A 22,790-nucleotide genomic window follows, 5' to 3' on the forward strand; every position below is an offset into this window, starting at 1 on the left:
TTCTTTCATACCACATAATGTTCTTGTGAATCACCTAAATAGCAGGAATTTATAGATAGCCTAAGTGGCTCTTGGGTTTAATGTAAATCTCACTGCTTTCATGAGGGCTCTTTACTTGGATACATCTGATTTGTCATTCTTATCTGAACTGATAATTTGAAATCCTAGATTTCAAACTTTCTATGTGCTAATTCTACACAGACAGATCACTATCCACTACTGAGAGTTGAAATGGGTCTGTTTGAAATTTCTCGAATTTCAAGCCTCTGGAAGGTCCCGATAAGATGAAGATTTGTCCCTTGATGGTTAGCCCCAGGACGTTCCCTCTCCCAATCTAGTCTCATCCCGGTGGAATAACTTTTTTTTTTTTTTTTGGATTTGTGATAAGCCATTTTTTCCTCATTAATAGACTCTTTGGGCAATTTCACTGGAATTAGCCAAGGAAAGGTAAGTTAAATTAATGTGTTCAAACCACTCCTTGAACTACAACATTTCCTAAATTGCTGATTTTGGATAGGACAGTAGCCATTAATCCAGTCAACCAAGACAAACCAGGGAGACATCAGCTCTTTCCCTCATACCCTGCCTTATACTCTTTTCCTTCACCAAACCCTGCCAATTTTGTCTCCTAAGTACCTAGCAAAACAACAGAGCTCTGAGGCGAGAATTAATACCAAACTCAATATACAATAATTTGGCATTACCAGAGCAAATGTCACATGTAACATTAAATAAGCAAGATCTTGATAGCTAAGGATTTTGATAATGCTGCTCAAGGCAAAACCAGTAGCCTTTCTTACTCCTTTCAGCAAAGTCCAAAGTGCTCTTGATTAATAAGGGAAAAGGCTGCTATTCAGTTTGCACAGTAAGTACTCAAGAAATAGTTGAATTTGATAAAGGGGAAAAACAGAAAAATGGAGTAAAAACATTCATGGGGACTGCCACCAATCTTGGTAGGCTATAGCCAGGTTGCTGTGTCCATAATTGCAATCAATATTAGGAAGGTGTTGACTGCAACTTAATGAGAAATGCAGACTGCAGAAAGCTAGAAGGAAGGTTCTGAAAAATAAATCCTAAAGATTTCTACATCACCAAGGTATAACAAAAATTTTCCACTGGTTTCTGGCACTATGGTAACTAAGGAAAAGTTATGGGTGATATGTTTAACAAGGACGTTATTTTTGTAATGTTCTTATAATGGGTTTCAATTGGTAGACTTTGAATTTCAGGTACTGACTTAATATGTAGCAAAATGCCTTACTGATGAAAGTATCTATTATGATTAAGATGAATTAGCCCGTAGAAAGTTGTGCATATCCATCCTTGCAAATGGTTTATTGTGACTAAAAGCATGGTGTTTTATTCATGAAGAACAAGTTCCTTCCCTATAACAGCCCTAAGCTTGTCATGCAAATGGAAGTGTCCTTTAAAAATTATCCTTGCATTGAAGGTTCTTGCAGATTGGCTATAGCTTATTTTATAAATATACCAATAGTTGATTGAATACTGGTTTCTCTTTGTAGATACCAGCTTTAGGAATGCTAAATGTTAAATGTGGAGTGAGTACATTCAACTGAGACCTCACAGTACGCTCTTTACTCTCAGACTTTGAATTTATTTAAAACTTATAAAAAGCTAAGTAGGAAGCCAAGTGGTTCTCAAAGGGCAATGCAAGGGATACTTGAGGTATTGGAAATAGTCTGTACTTTGACTATGATGATAGATACACAAACCTGTACACGTGTGATAAAAAAAGGCACAGAAATAAATAAACACACACACACACACACACACACACACACACATACACACAGGGATACAAGTATAACTAGAGAAACTCAGTAAGATCAGTGGAGTGTATCAATGTCAATTTCCTGCATTTGATATTATACTATCATTTTATGATATTACCATTGGGGAAACTGGATAAATGGTACAGGGGATCTCTATATTATTTCTTACAACTGTATATAAATCTATAATGATCTCAAAATAAAAACTAAGCAAAACTACTTTTCTTGAAATTCCATGTTTTAAAGCCATCCAAATGTGAAGGAATTCCTTTGGTATTTTTCTTCCCTTGTAAGAGAGTAATCTACATGATTATAAACCTATCCTTAGAACCAAGCACAGAGCCCATAGTGTGAATGTCAGCTAATGAAGCATTTAGATAGAGATTTAATTAAGTGAAATTCAGGTAAGATTGTGGGAGAAGGGGTATTCATATTGCTAATAGAACAAATACTGCTTTTTAAAAAAACTGCTTTTAAAAAAACTTTTTAAAAACTCAAATCATTTGAGTTTCTTAAAAACATACTCCTTTAACCTAAAACACCACTTATGGATGCATTAAACATTCTTTTTATATTCACAACAAAAATTGTTGATCTGCCTTTTAATTGCTTCGCTAATATTATAATTATCCTTTATGATATCTTTCTGAAAATAGAAGTATTAAAAGGTCTACAAAGATATATTGTTTCAGGGCCATTTTGAGACTTTGATAAGCCTTAGGTATATTTGTATTTGACAATCCTCTCCACCACCAAACATAATAAAATAAATTCACATGCCACATTCATGGGACTGTGGAAGGGAGTGTGAAGGGAATCACAAGGGAACGTGAATTTCCCTTTTCATGGGAAAAGGGGTCTCAATATTTTTCAGAGTTCTGAATGCTTATATGCCCTACATATACTGTGCGCATGGACTTTAATGAATACAATACACCTGACTGATTTTAGCACGGTAAAAAGCACAATTCACTTCAAGAATGTGGAATAAGGCGGTATGACAGGTGAATCAGTATACCTAATTGCCTTCCCAAAGCTACAAAGTTGGTCTTCTAAGGTATAGTAGCAAAACAAACCTGAGCATATGGGCAGCACTGAAGACCACATCGAACTCTGTGCTGTCCAATTCAGCTGCTTTTTTTGCCATCTCAGCTGCTTCTATGAGGCGAGCTTCTTCCAGAAGAAACTGACCTGTAAAGTATAAAAGCAAGTGAGCTTCAACTTGGAAAATACAAATCTAATCCTGTGAAGCCATTAAAGCTGCTATGGAGGAAAATATAAAAATAGCGGTAAACATGATTTGAAGCTAAGGTTTATGTATGCTGTACATCTATATCTCTTCACTTGGTTATATTTTATATGCCTTTCCCTTCATTGCAGGACATCCCAATGCACCTGTCTGGTACATTAATAGAGTTGGGTCTTTTCTTGTCCTTAAAAAAAAAAAAATCCTGTATAGACTATCGAACCAAGAAATAAAATGAATACATTTAAAGATATATTACAAAAAAGAATTAAATTTATTTTAATTATTAGTCCTTTAAAACAGCTACTGTCTCTTATGCATATGTGCAAACAAGGCTATCTATATTGAGATATATTCATTTCTTATATTCAAGCAGCACTACAATTATTGAAGGAACATACAAAAGTCCATTTAGCATTTACTCACTCTTAATTAGATTGATTACTAAACATGGAATAAATATTAACAGGTTCACATTTTTGAGATTACTTTCAGGTTTGCTTTGCAAGGTTAGAATTATTGCAGATAGAGCCATACTATTCTTTGAAACTATACCTCAAGAATTGATATAGGGTACTATCCCAGAAACATATTCTAAGGACAAAAAAAAAAAAAAAAAAAAAAAGAAGAATTGGGTCCAATTTTAAGGATGTAAATAGGCAAGCAGAGAGAATAGGCTGACTTTTTGATTTTTTGCTTTATAGCTGGAGATATATTAACAGCACAAGTAATGAAGTTTGGCCCTATCTGACAAAGTTTGGCCCTTTCAAAAGAAAACCAAAGCAATGTGTAACAGTCTTCCAACCAAAAGGACTGGTCCTAAGATACAAGAGGACATTTTCTGTTTTAAGAATTTATAATAAGCTACAGATATTGCTTGTATTTAAGCATTTCTAAACTTAAATTGGTAAGAAATGGTAAGTAAAGATAAACCTATGGTTTCAAGCCTACTTATTAAAATGCAGTGACAAAGTTTTAAGACCAGAACTTAGACATCTCTCAGGTATTTCTACTAAAAGTTGTACATTACTCTCCTAGTTTGTCACCTAATACTATGCCTTTCTCATGCCTCAAAATAAACATAATTGTTAGGTCAGAAGATTATTAAGGACACAGATTTATAAATGCATTTGACCCTTGAATACACAGGTTTGAACTACATGGGTCCACTTATATGTAGTTGTGTTTTTGCTTTGTTTTTTGACAAATACAGTACACTACTAGAAATGTATTTTCCCTTCCTTATGATTTCAACTTTTTTTCTCTAGCTTACTCTATTCTAAAAATACAGTATATAATATACATGACATACAAAATAGGTATTAACAGTCTGTGTTATCAGTAAGGCTTCTAGTCAACAGTAGGCTATTAGTAGTTAAGTTTTGGGAGAGTCAAGAGTTATACACAGATTTGCAACTGTGCAGTGATCAGTGCCCCTAACCCCCATGCTGTTCAAGGGCCAACTGCAGTTACATTTATAAATAGAAAAACACATTACTTATGAAATTCGGGTGTATACTAACTATAAATGTGTTGATATGAGGTTCAACTGAAAGTATATGCTGTTTAAAAACAGCAAAATAAGAAGAAGATACTCTATGGCATCCTGAAAAATTAATATCTCATCATTTATGTCTTAGTAGAGGATACCAGGCTAAACCCATTCTTCAGTTACTCTTATTATAGGTGTGTATTTTTTTCCTTTTTCCTTTTTAATGTTTTTTTTAAAATATTTATTTATTTGAGAGAGAGAGAGAGAGAGAGAGAGACACAGAGACAAAGACAGAGAGAAAGAGAAACATGAGTGGGAAGGAGCAGAGAGAGAGGGACAGAGAGAAAATCCCAAGCAGGCTCCTTGCTGTCAGCACAGAGCCTGACACAGGGCCCGATCCTACACATCCTGAGATCACAACCTGAGCAAGATCAAGAGTCAGATGCTTAACCAACTGAGCCACCCAGGCACCCCTTATTATAGGCTTTTCAAATTAACACATAATATTAATTGCCACCTGCCTTCAAAAAATAATGTTTATCCAAGTAAATGTATTAACAAATATGTTAATTACTATGTGATATTTAAACAAAGGATAATGTAGGGATTTATTAATTGTTCTTTTCCCTTTCCAGACAGCTATTAACTCTGAAATGTATTCTGTATTAATAGTTAGGAAAATACAACAATTAACTGAATAATGAAGGTTATTTAGTAAAATTCATTACTCCAGACAATAGAGGGTAAAGAAGATAAGATACACTAGCTCTGGTCCGAAAAGAAAAAAAACTATATAAAGGAAACCAAAGAGAAAAAGAGAGAAAAGAGGGGCATGATACCTACACTATCCACACAGAAACAGAGGACAATGGCAAGAAGCTTATGTGATGCAGATAATGATACTGGTGGTTTAAGAGGTCAGTTTATATGCAAAGCCCCAAGGGCAAAGCCTTTCAAGCTCTGTCAGTGCCAAACACATCTATCTCTATTTCTTTTTTTTTTTTTTTTTCTTTCTTTCTTTCTTTCTTTCTTTCTTTCTTTCTTTCTTTCTTTCTTTCTTTCTTTCACAGTTTTATTTTTTTACTTTTATTTTTTAATATGAAATTTATTGTCAAATTGGTTTTCATACAACACCCAGTGCTCATCCCAACAGGTGCCCTCCTCAATACCCATCACCCACCCTCCCCTCCCTCCTACCCCCCATCAACCCTCAGTTTGTTCTCAGTTTTATGTGGATCCTGAGAAACTGAACAGAAGACCATGGGGGGGGGGGAAGGAAAAAAAAAAGTTCGAGAGGGAGGGAGCCAAACATATCTTTAATGTTCAACAACAACAAAAAAGGATAACAACATTAACTAGCTGTATAAAATTAAATACACAATTTTTATCATAATTTTAAAACATTTCTGGGGCGCCTGGGTGGCTCAGTCGGTTGAGAGACCGACTTCGGCTCAGGTCATGATCTCATGGTTTGTGAGTTCGAGCCCCGCATCGGGCTCTGTGCTGACAGCTCAGAGCCTGGAGCCTGCTTCTGATTCTGTGTCTCCCTCTCTCTCTGCCCCTCCCTCACTCATGCTCTGTCTCTCCCTGTCTCAGAAATAAATAAACATTAAAAAAAAAAAAATTAAAAAAAAAAAAACATTTCTTTTCCTTTATGTCAGCTTTGCCATGCAAAATGCAATTTACACACTTTGCAAGGTCCCCAAACCACATGAAACGTGTAATTTTTACTAAACAGTAACAGAAAAAAATCCCCATATGATCATTTTTAACAGAATTCATTCATCATATTAACATTCAGAAAAACAATACCGCAGCATATTAGATATTTGCATAATTCCCCCCTTTCTGTTCTCGACGGACCATATATCTCAGTATCCCAGCATTAGTGTTCTGCTATGATAAAGGCATAAAATATTATGCAGTGTGGACCATTTGGTGTCTGTTTTTAAACTGAACTTGAAAATGAGAATCGAGGTTGAAAGTGAATTATTATTCTGTTATCTTATACAATGATTGTTTGTTTGTTTGAAATATAGCCCAAAATTGATGGGGAAAAGAGCAATAAGCATTTTAAATACAGAGAACCAACATAAATAGGGAAATAAAGACACACTAGGTTTCTTCTTCTTCTTTTTTAAAATGTTAAAGTTTATTTATTTAATTTTGAGAGAAAGAGTGTGTGAACAGGGATGGGCAGAAAGAGACTCGATCCCACGAACCATGAGATCAAGCTGAAATCAAGAGTCAGCCACTTAGCTGACTGAGCCACCCAGGTGCCCCTAGCTTTCTTTTTAATAACTATCCAAAAAGCCTATACTGATAAGTCATTGGGGGAATAATGAGGAACAAAATTTGCTCTTACTCCTTCTGGAAGACTTTGCCTCAACTCACTCTTCCAGCAGCTTTATATATTATTGTTCCCACCAGACACTTGCCAACACCTGTTGTCTCTTGGGTTGTTGATTTTAGCCATTCTAAGGCGTGAGGTGGTATCCCATTGAAGTTTTGATTTTCATTTCCATGATAATAAGTGATGTGGAGCATCTTTTCGTTTGTTTCTTGGACATCTGGATATCTTCCTTGGAGAAATGTCTATTCATGTCTTCTGCCCATTTTTAATTGGACTATTTGGTTTTTGGCCTTTGAGTTGTATCAATTTTTTATATATTTTGGACACTAACCCTTTATTGAATATGTCATTTGCAAATATCTTCTCATGTTCAGTAGGTTGCCTTTTAGTTTTGTTGACTGTTTCCTTTGCTGTGCATAAGTTTTTTATTTTGATGTAGTTCCAATAGCTTATTTTTGCTTTTATTTCCCTTGCCTCAGGAGACATATCTAGAAAAACACTGTCTTTTCTAGAGTGTTCTCTGAATCACTGATGTCAGAGAAATAACTGCCCATGGGCTTTTCTAGGATTTTGATGGTTTCAGGTCTTTTACTTGAAGGTCTTAGATCTTTTACCACTTTGAGTTTATTTTTGTGTATGGTGAACGAAAGTGGTCCAGTTTCATTCTTTTGCATGTAGCCGTCCAGTTTTCCCAATGCCATTTGTTGAAGAGACTTTTCCCCATTGTATATTCATTCCTCTAACAAATTCATTCAACAAGGGAGTAATAAATATGACTTTAATTTTTTACTAGTACCTACTGATGCTGCTATTCCACTGTCCATAGTTTGAGAACCAGTGTCTGATAGGAACAACAAAATAAACATTTTGCACCATAATCTAGATGCTCTGTCTGGATTAGTCACCAGTTAGATTGAGGTTTTTTTGGTCGATCAACTACCTGTATTCTTCCCTATATTACAAAAAATAATGGCCAGGTTACACATACACGTGTAGATAGAAAGATACATCTATATCAATAAGATATATGCAGTAAATACAAGTTTACAAACTCTTTCAAACTCTTAAAATAAGGAGATTTAAGAATTTTATCCTTCATATGTAGAATAGTTATGAGAAATCACTTCTCTTTCACATATAGTAAACAAACACATCCTTTGTGTTTGATAATTGAGCTGAATTTCAAATACACTATGAAAATCTTAAGTAAAATATATTTTGTTCTTATGTATGTATTGTACTACCATGCTTTATCATTATTTCTTTGGTTTATAATTTGTCTTACCCAAGTTAACTATCATCATCATATTTAATTGTCTTCAATCAAAGGAATAACAAAGGCAAAAACAAGATGAGAAATTACAATGAAAGAAAGTAATCTGAGTAGGGAAATACAGAAAAGGATATTTAAAGAGAAAGCATTCTCTAGAGGTCCAGATACAAAAAGTGGAAGTCTCCCCAGAGGCTAAAAAAGGCAGAGGGAAAAAGCAGTTGACAGTTCTAGATTCAAGTGCTTCTGCATTACAGTTATACCATTTCCTTTCTGGATAATTCTCTAACTGACCCCTTTAAACAACTTGGTAGATTTTTATCAATGTTTCAATAAGACAAACTGGTGAAGATCAAGCCTTCATTAATTCCTGGCTTTAGAAAACTGCCTGAAAGGTAGAAATCCACAATATAAGTTGGCCTTAAGCCTAAGGCTCAAATACTGCTTTGTAAAAATTCTGCAAATAAACTCCCTAGATTAGTTGGGATTGGCATTTTTTACTAAAATATATGAAAAAGTCACTCTTCTGATCAATGTAACTAAATTAAAGAGCTAAAACAATCTGTAATAGGTGTCATGCTAATATAATTCTCTTTGGGAAAAATCATTCGTATGTAGCTTTAAAAAATGTTCAAAGGCAAATGAAAATCTTATTTATAAAATAACACCGTGAACTTAACATTCTCATTAAATAGTTCTCCTTGGCAGAGGACATCAGTTATCTAAATAGATCCAGAATTGTCTGACTTCTACCACTACCACCTTGTCTCAAGCCATCATGTCACTCTGGATTGCAGCAATTACCTCCTGACCAGTCTCCATACTGCTGCCCTTGACCCTAAAGGGTACACAGCAGTCAGAATGATCCTATTAAAACGGGAGTCAAAGACCATCATTCTACAGGTGACTTAGGGAAACGTAATGCCCCTTATCTTGGACTACACTGCCTGATATAGTCAGGAGGGAGTTCCTCCACCCATTCTCTGACCTCATCTCCTTTGTCTCCTTCTACTCTCCCTCTTGGTCACTTATTCAATGTACACTGGCCTCTTGCTGTTTGTCTAACACATTGGAGAAACAAAGACTCCTGCTTCAGAGTCTTTATTTGCCATTCCCTCCACCTAGAGAGCTCTTTCTCCAGATATCAGAGTGACTAACTCTCTTACTTCCTGGCACACTGTGGGGATTTAATAAATACACATTCAATAACAGGAATGAATTACCTATGTCCCTATGTGGCTACTTTTTGTCATCTGCAAGTGTAAGCTACAGTCCGGCCAGCATAGGTCACCAGGCACTTGTCTATTCATATCCTCTCACCTTAAGAGTGATTTTAGGCAGGGCTGCACTAAATGGCCATACATGCTGTGTACTGCAAAATTTCCAAGGTTGCTATTCACAGTGAGGTCTCTATGAATATAAGCAACATGACAGCCCTGGTTTTAGATCTCCGAATTTCTCTTAGAAAATGGCAAATAACCCAGACATCAATTATACCTTCAAAGATATACTAATTCCACAACAGTTCAAACTTATGCAATTTGACTAAAATCTATTATACCCCATTGTACTTTGGAATAAATTCAGTAGTCTGGGAAAAGAAGAAGAAACAATGGGTTAATGTATCCAAGAAACATATATTGTGCCTAATACACATAAGATATGGTGATACTGGCAGTGGAGAAGGGGGAAGATAAATGCAACATTTATCCTTGAAACAGGTCCAATTTAGTAGAGGAAAGAGGAGATTATGGAGATATTTTAAGTGCAAAAGAGATGTAAATTTGAGGAGATGTAAGGTATCACAAGCTAAGTGCATTGTATCTGGATGGTGTAAACACTTGGTTTTTGTTCAACTTATAATCAAAGTTGAATATACACAAAGGGGACAAGTAAGGGTATCACTTGGAATTTTCACAAAGTGGCTATGGTCATATAATTATTAGCCAGATCATGAAAAAGAACATTACCAATATCCAGAAGCATCTAATCTTTTTTTAAAGATTCAGCAGATTGAAGCAGGGGAAAACCCCGGAAGATGGTAGATATATTTGGGCTGATTTTGTTGATATCTTATGGCAACAAGCCAGGCAGGTAAAGTGGAACTGTAGCAAGCCCGAAATGTTTCTATTCAGGAAGGTGAGTAACAAACAACTGATAAGATAGCGTAGGGGGTAATGCGATGCTCAGGAGTTAGACTGGCTGTCCAAAGAAGATGCTGCTAACCAGAGGTTTTAATGTATGCTAATTAGACTTGGAAGGATTAAAAATATGGAGGGGAACCTTCCCTTTTGCTTCTCTGAAGGAAGGGTTGCTGAGTGTCTCTTTCTGAGCATCCCTTGCATTTCAGGTATGCTCTTACTTTTTTTTTTTTTTTTTAAGTAATCTCTATGCCCAATGTGAGGCTTGAACTCATGACCCCGAGATCAAGAGAGTCACATGCACTATCAACTAAGCCAGCCAAGTGTCCCTGCTCTTAATCTTTAAAACCAGTCTCTCTCCCCTTCCCTTCTATTAGTTTTGTTGCTTTGTGTTTTTGCACTCTTGGAAGCCTGATTTAATAACAGCTCTAGTTTATTGAGACAAACCCAACGTGATAAATGTGTGGTGGTTACTGGCCGAGAAAACAGGTGGACCAGGTGAGTGAGGAAAGGGATACCCAGGAGATCAATCTGGAGTGGTCACTTTGAGGTTGGGAGGTCCCCTATTTGTCCCTGTATGAACATGAGACCAAAAATTTGCCCTGAATTGGACAGGTGGCAAGGAAGGTGTCTGGTGCAAAGGAGATTAGAGGAACAGCAGGCCAAGGCTCTGTGCTCAAGTAGAAAGGAGGTCAGGAAGGCTCGGGATGCTTTATTACATTTATTTCTCCCCTGCCTCTTTCCAGAAGGGTTATGAAATGCCAGAGAAATATTGAGGAAGTTATGAAGACTGTCAGATAAAGAGTGAGAAGTAGAAGGAGGCGAGGAAGAGAAGAAGGGAGACTGGGGAGAAAGTAAAAAGATGTCAGAGAAAGAAGGAGTGGGAGGAGGGACAGCGAGGGAGAAACCTCACAACCCACTATAAGTGTAAATAATATATATATATATTTAATATAAACCAATGCACTGTATGAAGGAAAACAAGCTCACACTGGGCTTTAAACAATCTGAGGAGTTTTACCACCTTAAGACGAAGGGAAAGATATAACTAGATGAAGAGTGTGACCTAATCAAAGTATACAGGTGAGTAGTGTCATTTGCTAGACAAGGGAGTTGTAAGGAAAGAAATGAGGTAGACATAAGGTCTCAAACACAGGGGAAGTCAGTAAGGAAGGGAGTGTGCCTCTGAGACTAACTTACGATGGCAATGAGAATGGAGAGGGGTGGCTCCCAGAGCCAAATGCTTATACCCTTTTCCTAGGAAGAGCTCTGAGTCTCCTCATTGCCCTCCAACACCATCTCAATGGACTCTTCTGAGGGGTTCCTTCACAGACGTGTCACTGAGGCACAGAAGAGTTAATGGCAGGGTAGCAAACTTCAGGAACAACTGTCTTCAATTAAGTGAAAGGCAGAACATAAACAAGAATCTCAAAGTGCATTCCATCACCAAATCCAAATAGCTAAGGCTGGAAAACCAGTATCTCTCTTTTTCCTTCTCTGCCTTCCTTGCTCGTTCTCTCACTCTGTTCCCAATTACTTGTTACCTATAATACTCATTCTTCTTGCAAGCAATTATGTCTTTTCTGTTCTTACTGTCTTCATGTCGATGGATACAGAGTCTTCTTTTTCTTCGTATCTAGATTTTTATTGTCCCCTTTCCCCCTGATCTCTGTCTCTTTTTTATATACCTTATCCAAATTTTTTTCTATAGGATTCATTCATTCTCCAAGGTATCGGTATGGGTCCTATTCCATTTTAAAATAATAAATGGTCATTGTGACAACTGAGCACATATGACAGGCTAGTTATTTTACAGAATTGTCAATAAATCCTCACAAGCTGAGGCAGTAGCAATCATCTCTAGATTAAGAAATTGAGGAACAGAGAAGCTAGCAAAAGGTAGACCATGTTGAAGGAGCAATTAACAGAGGGGCTGGGAGAGCCACATTCCAAAATCCATTATACCCCCTTATCCCTAATCTAAAGCTTAACTCAGTTCTTATCACCTTGCTTTTGTGGCTTCTTGAGTCCCATACAAAGACAGATTCAAAATAATATGCATATATAAATTGTTGCCGTGGTCTGAGTGTTTGTACCTTTACTCTCTCCACCCACAAGTTGATATATTGAAATCCTGGAGCCTTCATGAATGGGACTAGTCTCTTCATAAAAGAGACCCCGGAGAGTTACCTTGCCCCTTCCATCATGTGAGGGCACAGTGAGAAGGCTGTCAATGAGGAAGTAGGCCTCCCCAGACACTGAATCTGCATACACCATGATCTTGGACTTGCAGCCTCCAGAACTGTGAGAAACAAATTTCTCTTGTTCATAAACCATAAACCAGTTTATGTTGTGCTGTTACAGCAGCCCCAATGAACAGAGGCAGAACTTAACTGTACCTTTTTCTTAACAAAGCATCACCTAGTTACAATTTAAAGCAAAGTGGACTCTATTCCCATGCAAAAAATGGAAGCAGAGATGAGAAAAGGAAAGAGCAAAACTAACTAAAGGCCAATCCGTCCTTCGGCAGTCATCCTTTTACTGCAAAAATACTGACTGACCATCTTTGTTATGTGAGGCACTGCAGCCAGTACGGGAACCTCTGGAGCAAGGCCACTCGGGTTACTTTCATGATTCTTTGATTTTCAGCCACAGTTTCCTCACTTCACAAACAGGAATATCCTTGCTGTGTTATCAGGAAGAGTAAATGAGATCATGTCAGTACCACTGTGTGGGGTGACATCTGGTGCCTTGCCTCCTATCTTTCCTTTTCTTTCCTCTTTACATGAGCTCTTTTCTCTCTCTGTACCTTTCAGGCTCTGTCCCTGCCTTGATGACTTCAAGCCGCCCTTCCTTCCTACAGCCTTGAAGTACATGATTATGAGAGCTCCATGCCTGTGTTTCTCCCCCAAGCAGTGCTCCAAAATCTCAGCATTCCGGGTCTTTGTCACCACTGAGGACTCACCAGGCTCACATTTAGTGCGTACAGTTGAAAGAGCAAGGCAAACCATAAACATATCCTAGGCTTTAGAGTGAAAGGAGGTTCAAATCCTTGCTCTGCCAACCAGCTAGGCATAGGGCCTTTAAATGCTGCCACGTATACTCCTGATACCTTAAATCCCACAGATGTAAAATAGAGAGGATATGATTTCTGCACAGTGTTAGATTGCTGAAACAACAAAAGGTACATAAAAACACCCAGCATTGGTGCAAAGACATAACTGTTGAACACTGAGCTTCAATAATAGCACTAGCATTAATGAGCACAGATGTGCCCAGCATGACACCAAATACTTTTCTTCGTAGAAATTCTCAAAACCCTGGTGTCAGGTCATACCATATTACTTGAATTGATTTAATCGTTTTAATACTGTGAAACGTCTTAATCCTCGTATGTTTTATAATAATAGTATTCTTTTTGTTTTTAGAGTTAATAAGGAAATGTGGTGGGTGCAATGGTCCAAATGTTTGTGCCCTCCCCAAATCCATATTTTGAAAACCTAACACCCAAGGGGATGGGAAAAAAAAAGGGGGGGGGGGAGTGAGACCCAACTTTCAGTGTATTTGATATATATTTCATGTATCAATAAACCTACCAATAGAGCATCTGTGGATGGAAAATATCCCTGTTCATGTCCTCTGTTGACATAGACAGTGTAGTCAGGGTCCCTTGGTTCAAATGCTGCCTCTACTATTAACTGGCACTGAAGTCTTGGGTAATTTATCTTACAGCTTCATGACTTCACTTTCCTCTTCTGTAAAATGGAGACAGTCAAGCAATCTCCCCACCTGGCTTTTGTGGGGATTAAATGAGAATTCCACAAGAATTTCTCAGGACACAAAAGCCCTAAGTAAATGCTTGTGTTATTATTATATTTGATGAATTCATCACAGAAATGTGGTACTTAGTAGAGATTTCAGGCAAGATGCCTTTCTCTTTTTATTCCTATCTCATTTAATTTTTACATCTGAAATTCTACAGGTTGAGTTCTGTCAAATAAGTTTTGGAAAATTATTTGTTTACTATAATAAATATCCTGCTATCTTGTCTACCAACTACCTGAATAATAGTTTAAGACACTTGTTCTTTCACATTTTATCAAGTATATATATCCCTTCATAATAAATGTACTCATTAAAGAAAATATAAATAGAAAATATTAAGCCTGCAAAAAAAAAATGGCTGCAAGAGTCCAAAATGCTAAAACATCTACTATTAAAATTGCTTCTTTGGTTTTGTTTGCTTTGCTTTTCCAATGATGTGGTTATTTTTCAAAATTTAATCACTCTTCATGTACAGTAACATAGGCAGTTGTCTGTGTTATATATTCTTTATAAGTTTAACTTAGGATATTAAATATTTCATCAAATGGGAATAGCAATAACTTATTTAATCATTTCCCTTTTTCAGGCATTTAGATGCCTTCCTATTTTTGCCTCTAATAAATAGCAATGGTATGGCCCAATTACTACCTTTTGTTAATAAACACAGAAAAAATATTTTCTTAACATATATTATCAAGAGAATTATTGAGAATAAATGTTAGAGTAACAAGGGAATTTATTGCTATTTGAATTTGAATTTCTTTATTTCTAAGGAAATTCTGTTTACCTATCTTTTAAAATCTGTTATATTTCCTCTTTGGGGAATTATTTGTTCATATCCCTTGGTCTTTATATTCTGTTTCCCTTGTAGTTTTATAGTTTCTCATGTTTTAAGTAGACAGATGTTTTAGCTTATGCTTTTATGGAAATTATTTCTTATCACTTACCTGCTTGTCCTTTTACTATATTTCTTTTTACATTAATCCTTTAATTTTTCCTTTATTCTTTGCTTATTAGCTTAGAGAATCCCTTCCCTGTTTTTCCCATTTTAGTCATGGTTAGTTTTAATTTCAAAAGGCTTTCAAAAATACGTCACATAAAATACACACCAGGTATGAAGATTAAATAATATTAACCTATTAGACACATTGCAGTAATAACAAATTTAAAATAAAAATTCAGAGGTAAGAAACGAAGTAGTTTGGAATGACATTTAGAAACATCATATTCTAATTATATACCTGTGAACTGTCTGTGCTGTCCTTGGAGCAATAAAGAGACACAAATACTGATATTTTAACAAAATATTTTGGTCTTAAGCATTAAACATAACTGTTATCTCAATGTAATTTTGCAAAGACACCAAAAATGTATTTTCATTTTAAATCACGGAAACACCATTATTTCGTTCCTTATTTAATATTTAAAACTACTCTTGGAGTTTCTGAAGTGATTAAAAATAAAATGTTACAACACATTCAACCTCAGCTAACTGCCACCTACTGACTAGCTTTAATTATGATAATAAAAAGTAACTACACACCTCTTACCAATTCAACTTATCACATATTTTCAACTTCCTCTCTTATAGTGTTCACTGATGAAATATCAAATATAATTTTTTAACAATTTCCACAAGGATCTACTTTTTAAAATGCAATTTAAGGGCATATAAAGTATCCTAGAGACAAACAGACTAGAATTTTAATTGTAGAAAGTTCTGGACTTTTCAAGTTCTTCTCCCACTATGTATGTTGAAAATTTAGGATCCAGAGAGTCACTTGGAAATTCTGAACTTCCATTATTTCAATCAAATGGCATTGAGATCTATTCCTAACTCATAGGAGTTAAGACAAAATAAAAAAAAGTCTGAATAAATGTAATAAGACATTTTCAGGATTCTAAAATTGATAGTAGAGCCAAATAATAACCTAGATAATTACAGTTTTAAAAATTCTACACTTCTCTTTGGGTTCAAGAGGAAGAATAACAAAATGACTGTTCCTCCACATTAGAAATGATTTCACAGTTGTCTGGACCAGTCCTTTTCCATTCCCATTGCTTGAATTCTCTCTAACATCCTTAAAAATCTACAGTTGAAAAATCTTCAATGGGCACTCATTTCCTAACCTGGCAGCTCTCCTAAGTTGGATGTTCTTCCTTCTATGGAACCTTCCTTCTATGTATCTTCGCAGAGTTTCTAGCTATGGTCCTAGTTCTGTCCTTGACCTATTCTCCAGACATACGCTGTGCCTTCTGCCTCAAATATTTTCTCTGCTTTATTATTCTCCAAAGTATCCACTTGTTTCTCCATTTTTTTTTTTTTCTGGTGAACTACTATTCATTCAAATATAGCTTATGTGTCAGCTCATCAGGCACAGTTCTCCTGCACCCCAACCTCCCAAATCGAGGCCCCTTCATTATACTATATCTCCTTTATAAAACCAACTGTAATTATAATTAAATGATTATTTTTACAACGTGTGCCTCCCTCATCGGTTTGCAAGTTCCCTGTTGTCTCCTTACATCTAACTTAGTAAATACTAAGTTGGATTAAGAGGTTCAGGACTCATCACTACATAGCTGAACTCTTGGAATGAACACCTTCACCCAGAGAGAGTAACCGAAATGAAGAAAATGAGGGGAAAGGTGTACGGTCAAGAGGTTGCTGAGAAAAGAAGAAACCATCCAAGGTCAACATAAAAGAGTACTTCTAATAGCATTTATCATACTCTGCTTCCTTTTCACTTTTTATGCTTTTGTCCTTAATATTTAATGAATTTCCATCTACCCAGATGTATACATAGTAGGTATCTCATAATAAATGCATTTTGATTTAATTTGTTTCAATCTACATAAAATTTACTACTAAGTACATAAAGAAAAATTACAATATATCTTTTTGACAAAATGGCTTTTCTAGTAATTTGTAAAAAAAAGACAGAGACAGAGACAGAGACAGAGACCTCTTGTCTTAACTTTTATTTTTTTGGCAGAAACTTTCCATTGGAGCCATAGGGAAATCCATGGAGAATTCCATGAATTACAGGCCCACATGAGATAGTAAGCCACCAAATCCTCATCTTTGATATTTATAAACTACCTTCCATAAAGCCTTCAGATGATTTGTTTCATATGGACATGGGGTACACTGTAAGCTTGATGACATTATGAATGCAACATTATACTATTACTGACACCATAGTTTGAAACATATTTTCTATACATTCCTTAAAAGTTTTGATGAAAGATTAGTGAGAAATTGAGTATATATTAGCAACAACATGAAATCCTAGCACTGAAACACATTTTGAAAGCCCACATCAACTCTTTCACACTTTACAGATAAGGAATCTTCATCCCAGAGACTACAGGGACCAGAGAGCTCTACATTTTTTTTAAACTTATTTTTATTTATTTGGAGAGCACGTGTGCACATGCACAGGCATTCACATACACGCCCACGAGTAGGGGGAGGAGCAGACAGAGAGGCAGAGAGAGAATCACAAGCAGGCTCCACGCTGTCAGCACAGAGCCCATCACAGGGCTTGATCTCATGGTTTGAGAGATCATAACCTGAGCTGAAATCAAAAGTCAAATGCTTAACCGACTGAATGACTCAGGTGCCCCTCAGAGGGCCCTACATTTGACAAACTTACTGAACCAGTTTTACAAACCTGTCTAGCTTTCTTTGTGGCAAGCCAACCTGAAGCAGAAAAGACAGTCTGCAATGCAATCCCTTCCCCAAAACACAAAACTAGTGGATTAAAAATGCAAATAACTGAGAATACTTTTAAACATTGCCTTCTAATGGCCATTGCAGCCAATATAAATTCCTGTCTTCACTCTGTCTAGTCCCAACTGCATAGTATTTTCAAAGTCACTTGTATCATTAACAAGCAAATCACAAGCACATAATCACCCAGGAGAGTGAATCTCCAATAGAACAAAATTCACCCATGCTGGCATTTTCATGGGCATTTGCAAAAGCATTTTATAAAAAGACACAAAATAACATGTATATTTCATTTAAACATTTATTTTTAAGCTGAGAAAGTATTATTCATTCAATCTGTGGGTATAAATATCCTAAGAATATCCATAACCAGTAAGTTGACGGAGAAATCATAGTATGTACGTTCTCAGTACAGGAAGTAATAAAAATGCTAATGGAACAAACTTTCAGTCCGTTTTGGAATCCATATCCAATTAAAATGGAGACTACCTCTAACTGAGCTCAACTGACATTTATTACACATTACTGTGAGTAGGGCAATATGCTAGATATTGATGTTGCAAAAACGGAAAACAGGGACTCTCCATTCTCAATTATCTTAGAATTTTCTAAAGAAGGTAAGTGTATAATTTCAATATAAATATTAACATTCCCACAACTACTGCCAAGTCCAAACTATCTTCTTTGCCTAAAACATAGCAATAGAGTTCCCCTCCACCTTCCCCTAATCCTGTCTTCTCCTCAGGGTCCCTTCTTTTTCCCTAGGAAGAAAATGCAAACTCCTTAGCTTGCCTCTGGAGCTTGCAAACTCCAGAGCTAAGCCTTGTCCTCCCACCTTCCCATCTGGTTTAATATAATCCAGTCACATAAGCCTTCCTTCTCTACTGTGAACACAAGCTTGCTCTTGCCTACGACTTTGAACTTTGTTACTTGTCTGAAATGCTGTTACCTGGCTCTTCAAAGAGCTGGTTCACACTTAGAGATTTCAAATATCACCTCTTCACAAATGTTTTACTTGCCTGCTTGCTTTCAAGAAGCACCCCACTTCCCACCACATCACCTTCTAAAAATGACATCACCCTATTTATTTCCTACATAGCCCTACTCACTTTCTGAAAAAGAAACAGTACCTTCTACCATTAGACACATCTTATACACATTAAAATTAATATAAATCCTTCCCTAAACATTTTAAGCTAAGTTATGATTTATATGAATTTGGCACTCTAAAATTGCATACAATGACCTACTAATCAAAAATATCGACCTACTTACCCACCCGCACATCTGGTTGTATGTCTCCCAATGTTGTGAAAGAAATGGAGCATACATAAGAGAAGAAAAGGCACTGGTGGTTATCAAGGGACCCAAAAGTTAGTTTACTTCAACTAACTTAGGCAAGCCAATGCCATTTCTCTAGGCTTCAGTCAACTTATTTGTACAACAGATTATATTAAACCATTGAAAACAACTTTCCAGCTTTAAAATTCAGTCATTTGAAGTAGATTTCCCTCAAATGAAATGTACATTTTTTTACAACATGAGCACAGTGAGACAGGCGTATCAAGTACTCCGTATGGGCTTTCTGTCCATTTGTAGATTATTTTGCCTTAACTACCACTTTTTGATGCTTCAGCCTGAGTCCTTTTTATTTCCCATTCCAGCGTGGGGAAGAGTACTGAAACGATTTCATCAAATTATATTGAATTATGCAGTCACTCCTCCCATAGAAAATACATGTACTTCTAACAATGTATGTGTGCTAAAATTTTTTAAATAATCCAGGAGTGCTAAGAAGAATCAGTTTTAATACATATATTTACAGATGTGTGTTATCATCACTGTCTTTTATGTAACCTAGACAATAAGGAATTTGTTGCATTTTCTGTTAAAACTAAATCCAAAATCTTCTCATGGGAGAACTACTCCCTACCACCAACACTGAAAACAAACAAACAAAAAAAAAAATTCAGGAGGATGTAATATAAAAACAATAATAAATTAAAAAGAGAAATAGGTAAAGACAGACAAGTCGGAATAATAAGGGGGCAAACTCTTAAAATGAACACAACAGTGATTTTTTTTCCCCTTGCAATTCAAATGAAGCCAATATGAAATGTAAAGGAATTGATTGTGAAATATCTAAAGCATGTAACAAAATTATAGAAATAAGATCAGAAGGTTAAGTAGAATTAGTTTGAGGTAAAGGAAATGCAGAAAGCAAGATAGGGGAAAAAATTCTACTTCAAAAGTTGCAATAAGAAGAGATTCTTTAGCATTCAGGGAAAATAATCATGGACCTACTTTAATGCACAGTAGGGGTACCCAAAATAGTATGCATGAGAAAGTCTAATTTAAAATACTTCATATGAGAAATCCTGTAAAAATAAAATATATTCTGCAGCAAACTTAAATTAGTTGACTGCCAACTTAACATGGCAATAACACTGCATCGTGAAACAAAATCAGGAGTGGTTATGCAATAACCCATGTGGAATTACATGCTGTGTTATGCTGGTAAGATAAAGCATCACGACCCTAAGTTTATAAACATATATGCAAAATGTAAATAAGCAAATGGACTTGTGGTTGGTTAAGTGTATCCTCCATTCTATTATTTCCATTTTTCTACACTCAGAGCCTGTCACTGATTTATTTTTACTATTTATAAAATGGAAGAAAGAATTAACTTTAAGAAGAAGGATATTAGGGTTTTTTTCCTCAAGATTTAATCACCACCCATCTTTTCAGCTTACTACTTGATAATAACACATCAAAGCCAAGAGTGGTTAAAAAATCATTTTTTCCCCCAAAGGATCAGCAAAAGTGAATGTCTTTCGGTTCCTTGAAAGCCATTCCAACTACAAATCTGGTAGAAATAAGTACATCTTACCCAACACCAAACCAGCTATATACTTCACCTCACTTAACACATGACTCACTCCTAATGATAGAGTGGAGTGTGACAGAGTTGTTATATAAGTCCATTCTGTACTGATTAAGGCAAAGACTGAACTGCATGAGAAAGACATCTTTTATACCATTTATGGTTTATTCTTGACCCAAATCTCAGGTATCTAGAGGCTGGGGTACATTTATATTTTCCAGAAAGCAAGAAAGCAAGATTTTGTGGTCAAAATTTAAACCTCTGAAACTTCAAAATGATATACTCAAGGAAGAATATATTATCATTCACAAATATAAGAGAGCTAATATTCTGGTTATATACCATGCATCAGGCAAGGAGCAAGACGCTTTCCTGATGAGACCTTATTTACCCTTCACACTGGACTTGAAAGAAACTGTGAAAATGCCTCTCCCCATTGAAGTCCTACAAAAATTATTAATGGAAAATATAATGCACAGCCCTCTATAACATGCCTGCTTTGAATGAAAAACTAGGACTACACCATGAGGCTCAATCTGTAACAATGAAGTCTATGCCCTCTCAAAATGTTCTTTGCCAGCAAATCCTAAATCTCATATCAACATTAATGGTAAATGGGGAGGGGGGGAGGACACGGAAAAAAACTATCAACCACTCACCATAATGCATGTAACAGTTTCCTTTGGTGGGATCCAGCTCAATAGCCTTCAAGAAGAACTTTTCAGCCTCACTCTTACGACCCTTGAAAAACAGAGAAAATGGATGATTCAGCAGTAGATCATGAAGGATTCTTTACCTCCTGGGCCCAAATGAAGTAAGTAGACTGATGTCTACTTGGTAATCATCACACACACAAAAAAAGTGTTTTGTTTTTAGCTAAACAAGGATGATAAGGAGAATATGCCAAGAGAGAAGACTGAAGTCAGAATCCTGGGAAACACCAAGATGAGAAGAAAAGACAGTGAGAGAGTTGATCAAAGAAATCAGAGAAGAGGCCAGGAAGGCAAGACAAAAAAGTGAAAAAATGGTTTCATGAAAACCAAAAGGATGAGATAATTTTAAGGAATGGTGAAAAACATCATTTTCATTTTCTATTTTATTTTCTTTCGATTTGTTTCCTCTTCAGTTCTTCTTCCTTGTAAAGAATCTTGGGCATTTTAGCTTTTGAGATGATTTTATCCTAATGGCTTACTTTACATATAAAGAAACTAGGTCACAGTTTGTTGCCTCTCAAGCAACTACTGCTTATCTTTGCTGATGTCATTCAGCACTAAAATACTCCTACACCAGGATTTAATCTAAGGGCAACTCTTCTTCCTAGCTATAGTTTTAATTTTAGTAAACATTACCATCATGCCTAGAAGAAAATAAGCAAAAAAACAGGGGGGAAGGCTTATAAGCAATCAACCAACTTTTCATGAAACAATACCCATCCCGGCAGATCCTAAACTATATATTCTTTACCTTCTTATAGCCTCTGAACCAAAATTGCCTACAGAGTAATACAAAGGGGTGGCTCGAGGTAGGAGAAGAGCCCCTATAAAAACTTTCCTGGACCAAGTCTGTTTTGTCCTGCAAGGTTGGAATGAAGATCCATGCTGACTGAGAATGGCAATAGGCACTGAGAGTAAAGAGAAATGATCTTATCTCCCTGTTCCTTCTAACTTATACACACACTATCTACCACATGAACTTCAGATAATGTTGTTTTCTTTCTTCAGATATATTTTTTAAACCACTATTAGAGAGATACGTCATCTGAAGGTAAAGGTATGTAATTAATCTAATACCCTCCATTCCATTCAACTTTGCTCATTCACCCATTTAAAAAAAAAATTGTTCATTTCACTCACTTAAAAAATTCGCTGTCGTGGGCGCTTGGGTGGCTCAGTCGGTTGAGCGACCGACTTCGGTTCAGGTCACGATCGCATGGTTTGTGAGTTCGAGCCCCGCCTCAGGCTTTGTGCTGACAGCTTGGAGCCTGCTTTGGATTCTGTGTCTCCCTCTCTCTCTGCCCCTCCCCCACTCATGCTCTGTCTCTCTCTGT

The 22,790-nt window shown here is 36.2% G+C and overlaps 1 protein-coding gene across 1 annotated transcript in view; it reads right to left on the bottom strand.

Moving 5' to 3' along the window:
* TMTC2 (transmembrane O-mannosyltransferase targeting cadherins 2) overlaps positions 1–22,790 on the bottom strand; it is a 402,871-nt gene that overhangs the window by 67,271 nt on the left and 312,810 nt on the right. Inside the window, exons 9-10 of the mRNA XM_058741891.1 lie at positions 21,403–21,484; positions 2,870–2,984 (exon numbers count right to left, since the gene is read on the bottom strand). Of these exons, the coding sequence (XP_058597874.1) occupies positions 2,870–2,984; positions 21,403–21,484 (197 nt within the window). The remainder of the gene's footprint in view (positions 1–2,869; positions 2,985–21,402; positions 21,485–22,790) is intronic.

The sequence above is a fragment of the Neofelis nebulosa genome, chromosome 8 (assembly GCF_028018385.1).
Source record: "Neofelis nebulosa isolate mNeoNeb1 chromosome 8, mNeoNeb1.pri, whole genome shotgun sequence".
Lineage (NCBI taxonomy): Eukaryota > Metazoa > Chordata > Mammalia > Carnivora > Felidae > Neofelis > Neofelis nebulosa.